Here is an 18666-nt window from a genome sequence, read left to right as displayed (position 1 = left end):
TTTCCTTGACTGGTCTTATTTGGGTTGGAGATTTACTACAACAATCAATCTCTTTATTTAGGTAAATGCTAAATTTCTCCATATACAAAAGTAAAAAGTAATTCTCATGTGGTAATATAAACTGGTTTAAAGTATAGGTTGTAATGTAATTATAGAATGAGCAGGTTATATATATTTAGTTTTGGAGGTATGCTCTTGCAAAAGGAACTACTAACCAAAGGAATGTTTGTCAGTCATTATAGCACCATGTCTTTTCTGATATTTTCCAGGATAGTGTATATTATGTGTGACAAACATATTGGCACTTATAACCTAGATCTCTCTTTAGAAACTGTCTACAGTATATTTGACTAGGTAAAATGACTCTCCCAGACCTACCTGATGCTTATCTTGTTACAATCTTTCCTTTTAACACCAGCAGGACAACTTATCACAAAATAGCATGTCAGCAGCAAAGAGATCTTAGTGTTAGCAAAGAGCGTCTCATCTAGCAGAGAAATACACTGGAGCCTCTGTGGCTAGGGGACAGAACAGACAGGGCCTACTCGGTTGTGTCTGATGTTAATAGTGCCTGAACAGCATAAAAAAATATTATTTAGCCATATGCATTTAGAAATTCAACAAAACAAATTTATTCATCAAAAATCTGGGTAAAATATAATTTGTAGTATTTGACCATACAGTAATTTCATCAGGCTTTTTTATTCTTTAGGCTTTATTACATAATTTTCATTCTTGATGAAGATGCTTTCTACTTATTATAAATATTAATATTTGCTTAATAGAAACTACAAAACACAACTCTGTTCAGTTCTATGTAGAGATACATTTGGAAGACTATAGTAAATAGCTTTAAATTATAATTGTTTTTGGATTTTTTTTTCAAGACAGGGATTTTCTGTGTAGCCCTGGCTGTCCTGGAACTCACTCTGTAGACCAGGCTGGCCTCGAACTCAGAAATCCACCTGCCTCTGCCTCCCAAGTGCTGGGATTAAAGGCATGTGCCACCACTGCCTGGCTTTTTTGTTTGTTTGTTTGTTTGTTTGTTTGTTTTGTTTTTGGATTTTCTACACTCATTTTTGTTCAGTTTTAGATTTGTCATAATGTCATATCTTTTAATAAATTGAGGTTAACCCAAATCTAAAATCTAGAAAACTACATATCAAATATTAAATTTACAAATATACTCTCTAAAATGATTTGTCAACTGTTAAGTATTATCTTACAAAAAAATCAATTAATTGAATTAAGTAAATAAAAAGGTTCTATGGTGTCATAATAAAAGAACATTCCATTAACACTGAGTGATAAATTAGTTAAATGTCATTTACAAACAGAACATCTTAAATATCCAATTTATGAAACTTTAGAAGTAACAAAATGACCCCTAGGATACAGCAATGTAGCTATTCCTGAAGCAGCTTGAAAGTACTCAGTACACACAACTCAGATATACAATTCACAAGATTTGGGGAGAAGCGAAAAGATTTTACAATAAAGAATTCAATTACAAATGATGAGAAAGTCAATAAAAACTGAGTCCAGATAAACGGCAAGAAAGGAAATGGTCCACTTCTGAATGTTAAAAATGTTCTGGTCTGAAGATCCACGTACTACTTCAGGTTATAGCTTAGTGTCTTCCACTCTTGTTTTCATATAAAATCGGGCCTATGAATATTTCCAAGTTCAGACTCTCAGAAATAAATAGACTTGAACTAGTCATAGAATAAGGCTTATGTTCACTTTGTCATTGTAAGTAATAGCAAAGAGTACATAGCTCATTGTGTGGTGACTGTTTATTGTGCTGAAGGTTTATTTTCCTCTTCACATCTTTGGTGACTGTCTCCCACTGGTATCATCGACCAAGTCTCTCAGGCGAGATAAATGTTCTAAGGCCCTTCATAAAAAATAAAAATTACATTATAAACCAATATTGAGAAATGAACAGCCAATATAAAAAGCAAGAAATGATGATCACATTATTTAAACTTCCAAGTTACTATAAGAAAGTAAGTTACAGAAAAACAGAAAACTTTGAGAACTCATTTTTATAAACTGACATCTGAACAAGTAATAACTAATCTAAGTTAGTGTTCTATAAACATTTGCTTTAAATATAATATTCAATTTTAGTTAATCTGCTAGAGCCCAATAAAAAATAGTATCACAGGTATCAAATTTAATAAAATATTTTTCATACTTTTCCTAATATCTCTGCAAAAATAATTGTTTTCTTTTGTCATGCTATATGTACCATCTAGAAACAAGGCATGTAATTCATTTAATATTTAAGGTAGAGATAGTTTAAATCTTAAAAATATTGCTTAAAGTCAATAAAAATTCTCAGTAAAACTCATTTTTTTTTTTGAGAAGAAAAACAAGTAACTTCTCCAGTAAGGATGAATATGCATACACTTGTCAAAGTACACATTAAATAAAAGGCCACATCATCAGCTCCAAACTCTATTAACTACATGTAGAAGAATGTTCAATCCTCATCTCTTACTCTTCACAAAACAACTGCAAATACATCAAGGACCTTAGGCCCAATATTAGACTCAAGAGCCTGAGTCTGATAGAGGAGATTTAGGAATGGTACTTAAACTTACAAGCACAGGAAGAAACTTTCTGAATAGGAAAGCCCAGTAGCATAGGCATAAGGTAACAACTGACAAAATGGGACAACTACAATACTGTAGTCGCACTGCACTGTCTTCTAAGTAAAAAGGCAGCTTCCCAAGGGGGGAAAATGCAGACCAGCTGTACAGCAGACACAGGTTGTGTCCAGAATATATGAAGATTTCTAAAAAAAAAAAAAAAAAAAAAAACCTCTAAAAAAAAAAACAAAAAAAAAAAAAAACAGAAAGAAAGAGAGAAAGAAAGAAGAGAGAGAGGGGGAGGGGGTTGGGAGAGAAATAACCCAGCAACCCAATTAACACTGGGGCAGGAGCACTGGGAAGATGGCTCAGTGGTTAAAGAGCACCTGTAGTTCTTCTAGAAGATTTGGAGGATCCATTTCCCAGTACATGAATGGTGGCTCACAACCACTCATAACTCAGGGAATCCACTGCCCTCCCCTGACCTCTACAAGGGACCAGGCACAAATGTGGTACACATATACACATGCAGGCAAAACATTCATACAAATAAAATAAAAATAATAATTAGTCCACAAATAGCTTTAGTTGAAGCAGGCAATTAAAGAGTTTAATTAAACAGTTTAATTGAAGCAGGTAATTTAAAAGTTCTCAAAAGAAGAAATACAGGCAAAAGAAAGAGTATGAGGAGTAACACTAAAGACCCTGAAAACCTGTGTGGAAATCTAGTACTGTAGAATCCTAAAGTATATAATACACATATTAAAAGTTTAAATGAAATTACCCTATTACAGTGGGATAACGCCTTTCCTAAACACCATAGGCTATCAAATAGAAAGCCCACTGTCAGACATGAGTTATCTCTTTCCAAAATGTTTTTCAGTGCAGTCCCACAATCTCCCCCAAATAATACAGGCTATGACCACTATTTTTGGACACCCTCCAATATTTGATGGTAAAACCCTACTGCTGAAAACACCACATGCTTAAATCATAGAACACAGAGAAGTCAAGCTGGTACAGAGATGAAAGCTTCATCTCTACTGCCTAGTTTTCATAGTACTGAAAGAGACCATGCATGTTACTGAAGGAGAAAATTAGTTATCAATTCTACTTAGCTGTGAACCCTACAAGCTACAATAACTAGCAGCCTGGTAAGATGTGCCTCTGGTATAGCAGTGGCATGAATGTTTTGGGAGTAACTGACCACTTTCTGCTTGGATTTAAGCTGCATAGGACATAACTCCTATTTTGTCCATTATGGCCAAGACCTTCTGACTAGGTGGTCATCGGCCCTGGGGGAGAACCTACTACTCTTGTTCTTCTAATTGTGCATGGTATTACAGTGAGTCCTGATGACCCATCTCACAATCCCCATCAGAGAAGATTCTTTCTGTAGTAGATGTTGATTAACACAGAGGCCCATATCTGGCTAACATGAAGAAAGTAAAAGACTGGGGAGTGCTCAAACCTAATGAGGCATCTATATCACACCCATTCCTCCCAAGGCTCAGAGATCATGTTACCTCACATCTTCATAACCAAATGCAAACATAAAGAACCATATCGCCTTACAACAGAAACAACTTGTGGGATTCACTACATTTGTATTTAGGACAATATGACTAAGGAAGCTAAACATACCTTTCTATAAAAGTAAACACACACACACACACACACACACACACACACACACGGCATTTGTGTAGAAGTCAGAGAACAAAGTGTAGGAATTGATTTGCCCTTCCACTACATAGATTCCGAGAACTGAAATCAGATCACCAGGCTTGGCAATAAGTGCTCTTACCTACTGAACCATCTTGCCAGCCTCAGCTACATTAAATAATGATGCATTTATGACTAGATGAACTCATTTCATGGCATGTTATTGTTATAGGATATCCACATCAGTACTAAATATCTCAAATTCCTGCTTTTATTCTGAAATAAAGAGAGAATCGGACCCAGTCAGATCCATTATATTTTGTATGTCCAAGTGTATCTTTTTAGCCCTCACAGGTTTAAAAGCAAGCATTTTTTTATTTATTTTTTTATCCTGTGACAATACCGATTGAAGTTAAACAACACAACATGTTGCCACTTCACCCAAAAGTGGTGTTTTTCACTCTGCCCCTTCTTGACGGCTCAGTGGGTCACTAGCAAAAGGCCCACTGAGTGCTTTTAAAAGGTGATGCAAGCAATGTTCTTAAAAAATAATGCATTCCATGAATAAGGAAGAGACTCGATGTTGACCTCTGGTCTCTACATGCATAAGAACACGCAAAAACACTACATTTTACATTACATACCACATTTTAAAATATAGTATGTGCTACAAGAACCAAGTCTGCCTACCCAGACAGTTGTTCTGGGAACTACTGAATTCCACCCTAATTTCTGTCAAAGAATGACTAAAATGGATTTGTGTCCAAATCAGTAAATAATACTTACTTGTGAAGAGACCTAGTAATAGGAAGCATATTTTCCTTCATCTGTAATTTAGAGAAATCATCCTCTGACACCTATTAATAAACCCAAAAGAAACAAAACCACTTGAAATACTCAATTCATTGTACCAAACCATTTTTTGAAGAGTGATTAATACTTTCATTGTTGTTTCATTCCAAAACTACAACTACTTTGACTTACTGTTTAATGCTCCTAAAATATGCTTCTAAATACATGCCCATTAAGGAATCACACTGGCTTGAAATTACATCTTAACAGACAAGGTTATATGTCACTGACGTTTAAGAGAGTAAGTGAAGGACTGATTACACTGGAAAAATGACGTAGACTGTGTGATACTATGGCTGATTCACTCACATGCGATGATTATTGTAAAGCCCTACTGAATGGCAGTAACACTGATCAGGGAAATACGCCAGGCACAGAAAGTCAAACAATATGTAAGTGAGAAAGTTCTCACATATGGAATCTGAAAAGTACCATTCTTAAAGCCCTAGAGCTGGAGTTAGAGGCAGTTGTGAGCCGTCCTACATGGGTGCTGGGAGCCATATTTGGGCCTTCTATAAGAGCATGCCCTCTTAACCACTGAGCTATTTCTAATGTCACTGGACCACAGAAAAATTAAAGGCCTAGTGATGACAAATGAAATGTTGGTAAGTATATGATGTCATACTCAGAAAGGGGTAAGTTCAAGATAGCTACTGTGTAACTATAGTTGTCACAGATTTTAAATGTTCTCACCATAAAAAAATACCTATATAAGGTAGACATACAGTAATTAGTTTGATTTAGTCATTCAATAATCTATATTTATTTAATATATCATATTACATCAAAAATATCAAAATTTTGTTTGTTACTTGCTATAAGTGGCAGTTAAGAATTCACAAGTATATAAGAGAATTTAAATTCTATAGTTCTATACTTTGAAAATTCATCTGCTACATGAAACAGAAACAAGATTTTCAAAATTTATAGAAACACTCAATTTTTAAAAACTGTATTACATTTAGAAATGCTAATAAATACATAATAACAAAAATAAATTTGCTATTCTGATACAAAGGTGGAGAAGTCTAAATTAAGAACATCTTCTAGGTTTCACAGAAACTCATAGAAGCTTCTGTGTTTGTAAGAAACTACACAGATTCATTTTGTAGAACGTATAAGATGGCACTGATGCCTTTCTATACTGTAAGTGTAGCAGTAGCATCACGCACACACTGTGTTGGCATGCTCATTTACAGAAAACTACAGGTAGGTGTAAACAGATTCTGGTAAGTCTGATGTGAGTATGAATGTAGAATGATCCTACAGCTCAAGTGCTGATCCTCCACTTGTGGAATTCTTTTGGGAGGCTATAAAACGGAGTGGAGGAAGTTAATCACGGGGCCTGCCACTGAAGTTCACACTGGTCTCCACCCCCACCCCGACTCTTTCATTCTCAGCAGGCTCATGAGATGCACAGCCTCTCCCTAGTCTACTCCCTGCTGCCTTCATGTTCTGGCTCACTATGGGCCCAGAAATCAGAGGAGCCAGACTATGGACTGAAACCTAAGAAACCATAAGCCAAGATAAACCATGTTTCTGTCACATATCCCACCACTAGCATGAAGAAATAATACAACTTTAGATAAATGCATACGTCTCAATACCTAAGTTTGTGCTTACTTGCTTAATCTCTTCTTCTGGCTCTGTATTTTTCTTCTTATTAAAACTTTCTTGTACTGCCTGAAGGTTGAATAACATTTGTTTCAAGGCTTCCACAGGACCATGATGTTTGCCTCCAGATAGAGTACAGCTCTAAAGTTAATGGAAATGAGAAACTTAACCATTCAAAGAGAAAAGGAAAATAGTATATTGTGTAACATCCCTCAACATGGAATTAATGCAAAAACCAAGACATGTATTAAAATTGGTGTTTTAAAAGTCAAATCTTCTCTATCTGGCTCTTACCTAGCATCAGACCCTGCAAGCTACAATACCAGCCCCCTCAGAAAAGATGGACCTACTGGTATGCATACTATAGCATTAACTGTTATGAAATAGTGCTCTCTGATTGAATTTGAGGCATGTTCCATAGAAGGGAACTTCGTGATGTCTGGTCAGCAGCCTATAGCTAGAGGCCACAGGTCTAGGGCATAGCTTTACTAGTTGCTCTGCTAAGAGGCTGAGCTGTCCAGTTGTTTTCTAAACATTTATAGTTATAACCATAGACCTGAGCTACTCTAAGGGAAGCTTCTTTCTGTAGTGGACACTGACAGTAGTCCATGGAGAGATGCATAAATGGTTGAAATAATGAGAAAATAAGATATACACTGCCATAACTCAGACATCTATATTTGGAATATCAAGGTAAGGGAACATCAATGAAGAGGAAACAGAAGAAGGAGGTGAAGGATAGGGAGAAGTGTTGTGGTGTCTTCTGGAGCTCACAACAGCTCTGGTTACCTAGATAAGACCTACAGAAGATACATCAACCCAAAGCCCACCATAGATGGGGTAAGTGATCTCGAGGGCCCGTCCATTACTGAGGAGCAACTAGAAGTTGATAGTTGCTGGGAAAGGGATGTAGCCACTGGTAGGCTTCTCTGCTCCAGTGGACCAGGCCACACTCATCACAAAGAGGCAGCACTAACTGGATTTAGTGTGTTACAAAAACAAAACAAACAACCTAACTAACTAACTAACTAACAATAGCAAAAGAAAGCAAGACATGAAGCTGAGAGAGGGGCATGTTGAAACCATATGGGAAAACATAGAGGGTTAAAATGGGGGCAGATAAGAACATATATACACATAAAATTCTCAACGTGTGTTTTGTGTGTATATGTATGTGTGCATGTATGTGTGTGTGTGTGTGTGTGAGAGAGAGAGAGAGAAAGAGAGAGAGTTATGTGTGTGTTATGTGTGTGTGTGTGCGAGCACGCTGATTAACTACCCCAGGCATGAGGTCTGACTTGGAGTGTTGTTGATATACCTACCCAGTGTCACTCCACTGGAGAAAATTTGAATTTGAGGGTGGGGAGGTGGGAGTGGGGAAGTAGGTAGGGGCACATCCGCAGAGAAGCAGTAGGAGGGGTGATGGGATAGGGGGTTCCTGGGCGGGGGGGGGGCCAAAATAGGGTAAGGGGATAACACGTGAAATGTAAATAAAACATCCAATAAAATTAATTAATTAATTAATTAATTAAAAAAACCTCAGAAGTGATGAGATTTACATAAGAACTTGAAGCTTCAGCAAACAATTTAGTATCCAGTCAAATATCACTAACAGAATAATTAATGTTTAAGAATTTAGAAACACATCAGCCTACACAAATAACTACTCTCTGCCTTCTCTCTGCACTCCAAAATATTTGATAGACACCTCCCAGCTAGACTATTTACCACTTTGACGAAGAAGAACTGAGAGTGGCTAGACTGTGAGCAACTAAGTACAGGCAGCAGAGGCCCCTGGTGCACAACACTGGGAAGATAATACAGACAACTCTCATAGACATCCCATCCTTCTCCAATACAAGTTCAGCATCAGCACCAATCATAGGAAAGATGCCAAGAATCCTCAAGCCCAAATGGCCCTCTACCCCATATACAGAAGTAACAGTCTCCAATATCTGACAGCCCAGAAAGCAATTCTAATGTCTAATCTAATCTTCTCCCTTTTATTTTTTCCTTTTTTTTTTCTGCATGATTCTCTTTCTCTTTTTACTATTCTCTAGGTCCTAGTTTTATTTTATATCTCTATTTTTTACTCTCCTCAATATACTTACTGAGTTTCATGTATTTTATCAGTATGAGACAATTTCCTTTTTCCTTGTTGTGTTTCATGTTTCCCCTATATATTATATTTAGTACTATTTGGACTTTGTCTTATTTAAGAAAAGCTTTTAACATTTGGTGTTTTGTCTAATTTTAGTTATGAATTTTTTCATTATTGGGAAATTATGTTCATTTTTTTCATCCCTTTTATTATTTGTTAGTTTCTGGGTCTTCTCTCTTTCCTTCTAAAACATTCTCCCTCAGCCCAATCCTTAATTTTCCTGCCTTTATTTTACTTTGCTTTCTCCCCTCCCCTCACTCATTTGCCCCTCTATACCTATCTATGAGTAATTTTTGCCTTCTTAGTACATTCTACATACTAATGGGCTTTTAGTCAATCTAACCTGTATTTATCTCTGACAGTTAAACAATGTAGCTGTTATAATGGTATGTCCTCCCCTTTCACTGTTACTGCTGGGAAATGGAGGTTTCCTTGAAATTGAAACATTTCACCAGAAGGGAGATTTAAACTCATGAGACTCAAGTGTAAAAGGAAAGGTCACACATGTAGAAAGACAGAACTGGATGCAAGTCCAAGATAAATGTGATTACATGAGCATCTCTATGGCAAAAGTAAGAGAAAGCAGAGTGGGGAGGCAGAGTATGGATAGGGGAGTACTATCTAGGACCTATGCCAAACCTTACAAATCCTCCTAAAATGTGCTCCTCTATCAGTGTTCCTTTAGGAATGCCATCACCTAGCTGCTTGGCTAAACACCTTGGATTCCTTCAAGACACATCTGAAGTATGGCAATTGCTAAGCACCTTCAATGTGCCTACACGACCCAATCCACTGCCACACTGCAGCAGTCTCCCAAATGAGGTCACTGCTCCTTCTCTGGGGTCTGCTAATGTGCTCCTCACATGGAATTTTTCTGCTTCCCAGATCTCCTGGCCATGTGACAACCTTCTAACCATTCTACTGTTTGCTGCTTCTGACTCAGTCTGATAATCTTGAACATGTCAGGCATACTCAGATTTTTAGCTCAAATCATGTATCATTTCTTCAATGCATGTATATAATTTGCACTTGTAAGACATATAAACTGACTTTGTAAAATAAGGTAATAATTTAAATTATTATATGTATTACTACTGGAGAAACACAAGCCTCAGTGATCAACTGGCCTACAAAGACAGATCATTTCCCCCACAATGGTCTCCTTTATGTTTTCCAGAAAAAAAATTGCAATGACAATTCAAGCTACATGTATAAATCAACTCCAGTTTCTCATACTTTACAATATTAAAGTCCTCAGAATACTAAATCCTTGTACTTTAAAATACTAAACATCCTGAAAGTAGCTGAAGTTTGGTGGGTATGTTGGGGAAAAATGAATTTGGAAACTTTTTGTTGTTTGAGAATATTAAATAAGAGAAATCAATATGCATAATTTAACTGCAGACTTTCTTTTACTATAAACATTAACTTTACTCACCTGATTATCATCATTTAAAAAGTCCTCAAGAAACTCATTAATACATTGTGTCCTGGTACCTTGTTGAGGACTGTCATCAGCTTTAACAGGGACAGGAGATTTGCTACACAGGATTTAAAGGATACAAACAGTAATTTTAAAAGTAGGCATTATATAATTCAAAAGTTTTCCCTTAAAAACAAGTGAGGCTGTAGAGCTAGCTTAGGCACGAGTACTGGCTGCTATTGTACAGGACTCCATCCTTCTCCAGCATCCACATCTTATGGCTCATAGCCACTTGCAACAACCAGCTCCAGGGGATACAATAATCTCTTCTGGTTTCCTCAACACTGCAAAGACACACACCCACACAACCCATGTACAACATACACACATACACATGCACACTTAAAAATTTTTTAGTAGTGACAAAAAAATAAATGTCATGGATACAACTCCTATTAAAGCTGTGTATTAAGTCCTCCACCTTGTTCCTAAACTGGTATCAGAATTCAACCCTTCTGTATCCCTTCGCTTGTCATTTCCAGATTTAAAGACAGTACTTACATGAAGTAAACTACTAGTCCTCAACTGAATCCCCCAACTTTGGAAAAACTTGAAAAGCTCATCTGTTTAACACAGTACCTTTCCCAAGTAAATACAGTGAAAGTTGGAGTGTAGCTCAGTAGCAGAGTCTCAGCCAAGCATGCAGGGGACTCTGGCTTAATTCCTCCATGCCATGCATATATACCAAACAAACTATTTACCTAAGTATAACAGAAAGCTTAAAACTCAAAAGAGACTTTACTTAAATGGTAATTTTATGTTCTCCCACAAGACAACAGGACAAACCCACCTCAGAACTATTATTAATGGGGAAAAACTGAGGAAAGATTTAATTTTTAAAATCTAAACTCCACACTGAAAATTCTAATCCCAATCCCAACTCTATATGACCTTCAGTAATTTACCTGTCTAATCCTGAGTATCTACATTTATTGTTCTTATTTCAGAGATACTGTAAAATAATTCTCTATGCACCTTATGTATTTAGCACTCATTCAATAATCACTTCTTCCTTGATGTTCTGAGTAGTAAGGAATATTCATGGTAAAAATAAGAATTTTCTGAATTAAATAGTATTTACCACAAAAAAATAAAATTATCCTAGTTCTTTACTTATTATAACATATACTTATAACTTAAAAACACGATATCTAGTAATCTTTATAAAACACTTAAACATTGCATGCTAATTATTTCAAGAAGCACTTAGCTGACATATTTTACTTATAACTTGTCAGCTTTTTCTCAGTCTGGGTAGTCTTTTCCCTGACAACTCAACAATATACTTTTATATATCCATATTGAAGATACAGACCAGACACGCTCATTACACTATCCTATTTTTATTTTTAACATTTTCGCAACAAACTTGTTTAAAGAATGTTTTGTTAACTTTTATTAACTTCTACATTTTAGTGTGTATGGTATACATATGTGTGTGTGTGTTGTGTGTGTGTGTGTGTGTGTGGTGTGTGGTATGTGGTATGTGTGTATGTGTGTGCGTGGTATATGTGTATGTGTGTGTGGTATGTATGTGTATTTGGAGGGGGCATGTGTGTGGTGTGTGTGTGTGGCATGTGTATGTTTGTGTATGTGAAAGGGATGTGTGTGTATGTGTGATATGTGTGTATGTGTGTGCATGGTATATGTGCGTGGTATGTGTGGTATATGTGAATGTGTGTGGTGTATGTGTGGCATGTATATGTTTGTGTATGTGGAAGGGGATGTGTGTGTGTGGTATGCGTGTGAGTGTGTGTATGTCTGGGCCATGGTCAATGTCACATGTCTTCCTCTATTATTACCCATCTTAATTTCTGAAAGTCTTTCACTGAACTCTGGCTTTCCAATCTAACAAGACTAGTTTACCACAAAAAAAATCCAGAGGCTTCTTGTCTCTCCCTCCCCAAGCACTGGGATCACAGGTGCACACCGCCACACCCAGCTTCTTACTTGGGGGCTATAGATCCAACCTCTAGTCTGTGTGCAAGCCCCTTACCCACAGAGGCAGCTGCCCAGCATTTACATTCTCCTTTTCCTGCACTAATTTACGGCTTCCTATTTTATTCTGTTTAATCCTGGAACACCTTGCCAGTATCAGCTAAGATCTATTTACTCTTCTCAGCAATCCATCTTTTCTTTTTAAGTTCTGGGTGCAAGTTACTGGGTCAAATCATTCAGATAAAATGCAAGTCTTATGGTCTAATTGCAAACATCTACAGTAAATGCCCTGGAAAGTCCACTCCTCAGCTCCACTCTGACTTTTTTTCCTCAGTTTGGTCACGACTGTAAGGTAAGTATTGCAGCTATTCTTTTACTCACACGGATACTAACTGATTAGGAAATAGAAAAATAAAGGATGTTAAATAAGTGAGCTACTTATAAATCTTTTTTTAAAACATATTGAAGTAGCATGAGAAAACTAAAACGAGAAAATCAAGTTTTATGAACAGTCGCCAACACTACTGGATTATTTATAGATAGTTCACCCCAGTCGGAAACTAGCCTCAGTACTTCCATTTTCAAACTGAATCCTCTTAACAACTCTATGTAACTATTATCTCTCTATCTTTAAAATTTAGAGAACTTACATAGCTATCAAAGCAAGAAAGTAAGAAACGAGGATGACAGGCAGTGCTGGCATGCAAAGTATCCTACTGAGAAACAAGCAAGAGGAATCCATACACTGGAGGAGGAGGGTCGAGAACTGAGGGCCAGCCTAGGCTACAGAGCATGACACTGTCAAGAAAGACAATAGGATACAGGGATTATGAACTATAATCAACTATTAGAGCCTGAGACACAGATACTGCTTACCAAAATTGCATTTTTGTTAAGTGCAAATGTGGTATCACTAATGAAAAAACTCTTTATATAAGTTCCAGCTAATATAATACACATCTTAGGTGTGTAGGCACTTTTTGAATTATTCCAAGAAACAGTGCCATAGGAAGGTTGAGTATACAAATGAAAAGAATCCTAGGAACTAAAACAGACCATATCTCAAATGTACTGCCATCTCAGGAAAGCAGTAACAAGAGAGAAAATCAAAATGTAAACAAGACATGAATAACAGGTATTGGAAAGACAACATTTAAAAAGTAAGGCATTAAATAGCACTATTCCATTTGTAAAATAAATGTTTATGCAAGTTCCATTTTATATATATGCATATATCTTCACATATACTCATTACAGATAATTTAACACCAAAGCAAAATCAACATGCAGCATGTATTTTATGGAAGCACATGAAACATCGTATCATCTTATAGAAGCAAATGAAAACTGCATCCTAAGCAATATGAAAATAGATCATAGCACCACTAATTATTAAGTTATATGGACAGCACATCTGATGTTGACATAATACTTTTACATTTGGTACACTAAACAGTGTCACTTACTTACAAAGTAACAGGGACATTTTCCCATGTTCGTTCTGCTTCAAGTTTATCTAAGGAGCAAGGACTGTCATCCTTTTCCACAGGCTTTGGTAAGTCTTTAGTAGAGTGTTGGAGATTCTTCTTAGCCTTCAGGATAAGCAATTCAATTTTGTCACCTAATTTTAAAAACACTCTTTAAGAAAAAAATAGAAACCTCAAAATCTCTCATAGTCAACAGGAAGTAAAACATTGGGAATGTACACGTCTATAACAACAAATTAGGATAAAGTGTGATAATTTAAGCAAGGAAAACGGAAATAAAGGCTTTAATAGCTTTAAAATATTAAAGATCATATGTATTCTAAACCTTATTACATGGTAAAACTTCTACAGAGTATATTACATTTTAACACATCCTTTGTTTTAAAATAAAAAACTAGAAACAAAATATTACCACAGAATGGCTTTTGGGATGGTCCTGGGAGAAGTGGATTGTCACACTGACAATGAAATTCATTACCTAATCCTTTACACTCACTGAAGGAATCTGTAAAGTTTGAAGGTTTAAAAGAGCATTCAAAACAATCTACTTTATTTAAAAGCTGAGTTGTTCTTTGTGTTTGGTAACTTTGTTTAGGGCAATATTCATCTTCGTTAAATAATTTATAAACCCTTGGAGCATTTGCATCAGGTAGCAAGTCTTCATTATGGAGCCAAATTGGATACTTAAAATCAGGTATACTAGTTACCCCTGAGACATTAAGGTCAGATTTCTGGCTAGTGAGCCATCTTGGATAATTCTTTTCAAAACTGTGCTCTGAACTGTCCTTGAAAGATGATTCTTTAGGAAAAGATAAAGATGATTCTGAAACACATTTATTTTTTCTATTAATAGGTTTTGGGGTTCTGGGCCTACTACATTTCTTTCCATTTATATTTGTATATACATAAGGAGGAACTATATTATCCCTGCTCTTGGGAGTAGGGTCTACATAAAAACTTGGACTATTTTTAACGTCCAATGAATCCTGTCTTCCAGTGTATTTCTTGTTTTTCTTGTTTTGTTGGTGATCAGGTGTAACGTAAGTGAAGGAAAAGCATCCGTCTGCTGGAAGTCTTAACAAATCATCAGTTGTTAGGCTAATGGAGTCCATGTCATTAATAGTCTCTCTTCTATAGTATAAGGGGTTAAGGTGCTGCTTGCGATCAAGATTTTCAAAAGCTGAAAAACAAAGCAGAGTTCTGTTGATTTTTATCATATATAATAGTCAACAGTAAATGTGAGTTAAAAATTTAGGAATTATTTTGGTGCTTCCCCGTTATCATTAGTTTTGAATACAAATCTTAAACGTATAAACTGGTAAATATAACACATGCTTTTTCACACCTCTTCAGTATTTAATTTCTATATGTAGCATTAATCAGCTAAATGTGTATTCTCTCTCAGTTTCTTCAACTTTCTCCACCCAGATATACCTTTTACATTAATACAATCACAGTAAGCAGCAGAGAAAAGTATACTATTAAAGTAGGTGGAAAGACAATTTGCTGAAGGCTTTATTAAAGACAAACTTTTAGTATGTTATGACTATTATTCCACAGAATACAGATGATAAAAAAAATACTACTACTTCACCAGCTGAAATTGAGCAAATATAAACTCAGAAAGATTGGGATTATTTAATAGCTTGTTAACACACATTCTCAATACTCTTTCTATCCTGCCACAGAAAAATGGCTGCAGAGTTTAGGCTCAGCCACTTTCTACTGTTAATTATATTTACCTGTGTCCTCTCCAAGGGCAAAAGATCTTAGCAAAAAACTCCTGGGATCATGACAAGTAGACAATCCATTTTACAAAATATCAAGACTTCAGCAATATAAGTTCTTTTTTTTTTCAAAATAACAAAAAGGTCCAACATTCTAAGGCATATCTCTCAAATATGTTAAATCACTGGACATAAAAGTGTTCAAACAAGCATAAAGAATAAAGCATACCATTGTTTGGTGTATGCACGTAGCTGGAAAATTGTGGCCCATTAACAACCTCACCATCAATGTTTACTTTGACAGTGTTTGCACTAGGATGTTCTCTGCTTAGGTCAAAATCATCAATGTAGGCCTGCAGAGCCTCAGAAGCAGAACTGTACAGTTGGTCCTTATACAGAAACGAGCTGTCGGAATTGGAGGAACTACTACCACTTAGGCTGCAGCTTGCCAGGAGAGAAGACACTGAAGATTCTCGAGAACAAACTCTGTGTTTTGTATTTAATTTTGCCATGGCTTTCTCAAAATGAATTATTCATTTCCATTTAATACTGGAACATAGAAACAAAAAGTGACAGTGCCAATGAATAATGATAGGCAATACAAGTTATTAAATATGTAAACAAGGTTTTTCAGGATGAAAATTACTTATTGATAAATAATCTTGCAGAACCACTGTAAGTTTCCTATTATCTTTACTATTTCATGAATGATTTAGGAAAACATTTGAGAACCTACTATGTGCTTGGAGATATACAGATAAAAATTATCTGCCAATATACAGTGAATACCAAGTAAAAGGTACTTTTTCTTCAAAGTCCTAAAAGCTACTATGGACAGTTCTTTATTATGGTGATGTATTTTATGACATCACAATAGGTACCATTTTCCAATAGGTACTATTTTTAAGTCTTATAAGCCTACTGCCATGCATTAAAGATAGATGGCAATCAATTTTCAAATCATTAAAGCATTAGAAATAAGTATCAATATGAAACTTTAGCCAAAAATAAATAACTTTAGAAAACAAAGTAATATCTACAAGAAAGAAAAACTAAAATTTTTATTTCAGAATAGGCTAGCTATAAGCCTTTTACAAAAAAATGTTAAGAATCTCTTCATCTTCATTTTTCATATCCTCAGTACATTTTAATTTTTAAAAATCTTACATGCATGGGTATTGTGCCTACATTTATGTCTATGTACTATATGTATGCCTGACAGCCGGGGAGGTCAGAAAAGGGCTGCATATCCTATGAAAATGCTATTACAGAATATTATGAGTCAACATGTGGGTGCCAGGATTGAACCTGGGTCCTCTGGAAAAGCAGCCAGTGCTCTTAACCACTGTATTTCTCCGTCTCCTGTAGTTTTAATTCTTAAAAAGTTTCACCTTCTTAAAAAAGCTTAACTCATTTGGAAATTCATTCAATGTAATCAGCTTTATGTTTTCTTAGTAAAATTGAGAGAGCTTTTAGCACAGTAGTAATATCTACTTTTGTAAACAAGAAATAATGGGATAGACATGTATTAATTTAGGGCATAATAGTCATTGAGAATTGAAGGATTCCCTGTACTAAAAACCTTCACACATAGGTTGTGAGGCATGCTACAATGTTGCAATGCCAATAGTTCAATTCTGGTTGTAATTTTGCAAATGTTTTGTTTGATGTGACAATTAGCAATGTCAAATTTGACCTTAAAATTAACAAATGTTCTAATTAAGGAGACAGAGCTGTAGTAGCATCAGTCTATCTTCCCAAAGCTCTGGGGCTGTGGGAGAAGGTAGCATTGGTAGTGACAGCAGAATGTAAGAGAAAGCTCTTCTCCATTCCTGAAGGCTCTGTTATTGGGTTTTCTCTAAAGAATAATTGGACAAAGTCAATTTTATGCTTTCTTTATCTTTCTTACGAATCTTCAAATTAGTTCAACTAAATCTGCTTGGATTATGTTTTACATCACAAATCAGGATGCCAATTTTACTTTACAAAACATTAAGCACAAGCAACATCTTCAAAGAGAGAGCTGTAGGTTGGATTTGGTTCTTGAGAGGGGCAGAGTTATCTCCTTTTACGTGACAAGAAAGAAAACTCCTAATTCTTTTGGAAAGTTTCAAGTCCATACAGAAGCAAAAAGTTTAAGAAACCCCTGTACCTACCCTGCTTCTAACAACTATCAACAAATTTAAACTGTTTATGACACCCTCCCATTTCAGTCACAAGACAGTCAGTTCCCAATTACATATATTTTAAGAAAATACCATATATCTTACCATTCCCTTCGAAAGCGCCGGTTTCAATCTCCCAAATTAAATCCATCATCGTGTTGAATGATAAAAGTTAGGGCAAGAAATTTCAACTACCTCGATTCAAAACACAGAGGGCCGTGTCAAAAAGAGTGTCCGGGAGATGAACGCTCTGGAAGAGAAGCCCAACCCTTGGAAAACGCTGCTCTGGTTTCTCCTGCAAAGGGGAGCATCGAAGGCTCTGGAACACTGATTTTGGCAGGCCTTGGCTGCAAAGACTTGGGCCATCCGTGTGTGCTGGGTGTGGCTGTCCGGCTGGCTCCCGGGTGGCAGTTTCCCTGTGCGTGCGGACACAGACATGGCCTTGGATAAGGACATTCATCCCGCAGCAGCCGGGGCTGCAGTGGACGCTGAGTGACAACGGCCCCCGCACCCGCAAGCGTCGTCTGGGCCCCTCGGGTCACCGCACCCCGGGACGCCCCTACTCTTCTTCCATACACTGCCCTCCCTGGGAGGATTTCCCCCCTCAGTCCCACCGCCCAGCATCCGCATCTCCCTCCAGCTGCGGAAGGATGCGGCGTCCTCGCAGATGGCTCACCGGGACACTTTTTTTAAAAGCGCGCTCTTTCAGACTCTCGGCGGAGAGCCCAAGCCCTTCCCAAACCGGACGACGGGACAAAGCATCCCCGATCGCGACACCGCCCTCCTCAGGACCGCTATTTCCTCCGCCACCGCAGGAAGGAGAGACGCCCGCGCTCGCTTTCAAACCGACCCAACATGGCGCCGGGCCGCAGGGCGCATGCGTAGAACCAGGCGCCGGGAAAGGGGGGGGTGTCTCGAGAGCCCCGCGAAGAGTTCAGAGGTCAAAGGGCGTTGAGGGGCGTTAGGTCGCCGTCCTC

General features: G+C 36.9%; 1 protein-coding gene and 1 non-coding gene across 4 annotated transcripts; both read right to left on the bottom strand.

Annotated features, from left to right (window-relative positions):
* Window positions 1-1295: 1295 nt before the first annotated feature.
* CUNH18orf54 (chromosome unknown C18orf54 homolog) lies at window positions 1296-18546 on the bottom strand. 3 transcript variants are annotated; one of them, XM_028774222.1, is made up of 9 exons: window positions 18366-18546; window positions 17795-18105; window positions 15754-16073; window positions 14210-14977; window positions 13781-13931; window positions 10328-10430; window positions 6738-6869; window positions 5049-5119; window positions 1296-1897 (listed from the first exon to the last, which is right to left on the bottom strand). In XM_028774222.1, the coding sequence occupies exons 3-9, from the start codon at window positions 16034-16036 to the stop codon at window positions 1825-1827; spliced, it is 1581 nt and encodes a 526-aa protein (XP_028630055.1). In that variant the 5' UTR covers window positions 16037-16073; window positions 17795-18105; window positions 18366-18546; the 3' UTR covers window positions 1296-1824. The 3 variants fall into 3 exon arrangements, with proteins under 3 accessions (XP_028630055.1, XP_028630056.1, XP_028630057.1); XM_028774224.1 differs by lacking the exon at window positions 1296-1897 and adding an exon at window positions 4478-4538 and having other exon boundaries at window positions 18366-18483; XM_028774223.1 differs by lacking the exons at window positions 17795-18105; window positions 18366-18546 and having other exon boundaries at window positions 15754-16152.
* Window positions 4652-4788, bottom strand: LOC114626814. Its single transcript, XR_003712293.1, has one exon. It is a non-coding gene; the product is annotated as a small nucleolar RNA SNORA21 (small nucleolar RNA).
* Window positions 18547-18666: the final 120 nt, after the last annotated feature.

Source organism: Grammomys surdaster, unplaced genomic scaffold (genome assembly GCF_004785775.1).
Source record: "Grammomys surdaster isolate TR1022 unplaced genomic scaffold, NIH_TR_1.0 239, whole genome shotgun sequence".
In the NCBI taxonomy this organism is placed as follows: Eukaryota; Metazoa; Chordata; class Mammalia; order Rodentia; family Muridae; genus Grammomys; species Grammomys surdaster.
Note: the sequence above shows the minus strand (reverse complement) of the source record. Positions and strands in the feature narration are given on the sequence as shown.

Excerpts from the sequence above, each read along its gene's own strand:
- CUNH18orf54 (XM_028774222.1), bottom strand. The coding sequence starts at position 16,036 with ATGGCAAAATTAAATACAAAACACAGAGTTTGTTCTCGAGAATCTTCA. Across the intron at positions 13,932-14,209 it reads ATCCCAAAAGCCATTCTGTG|GTGACAAAATTGAATTGCTT; the intron begins GTAATATTTTGT and ends TTTTAAAATTAG. Across the intron at positions 10,431-13,780 it reads GAAAATGTCCCTGTTACTTT|CAAATCTCCTGTCCCTGTTA; the intron begins GTAAGTAAGTGA and ends AATCCTGTGTAG.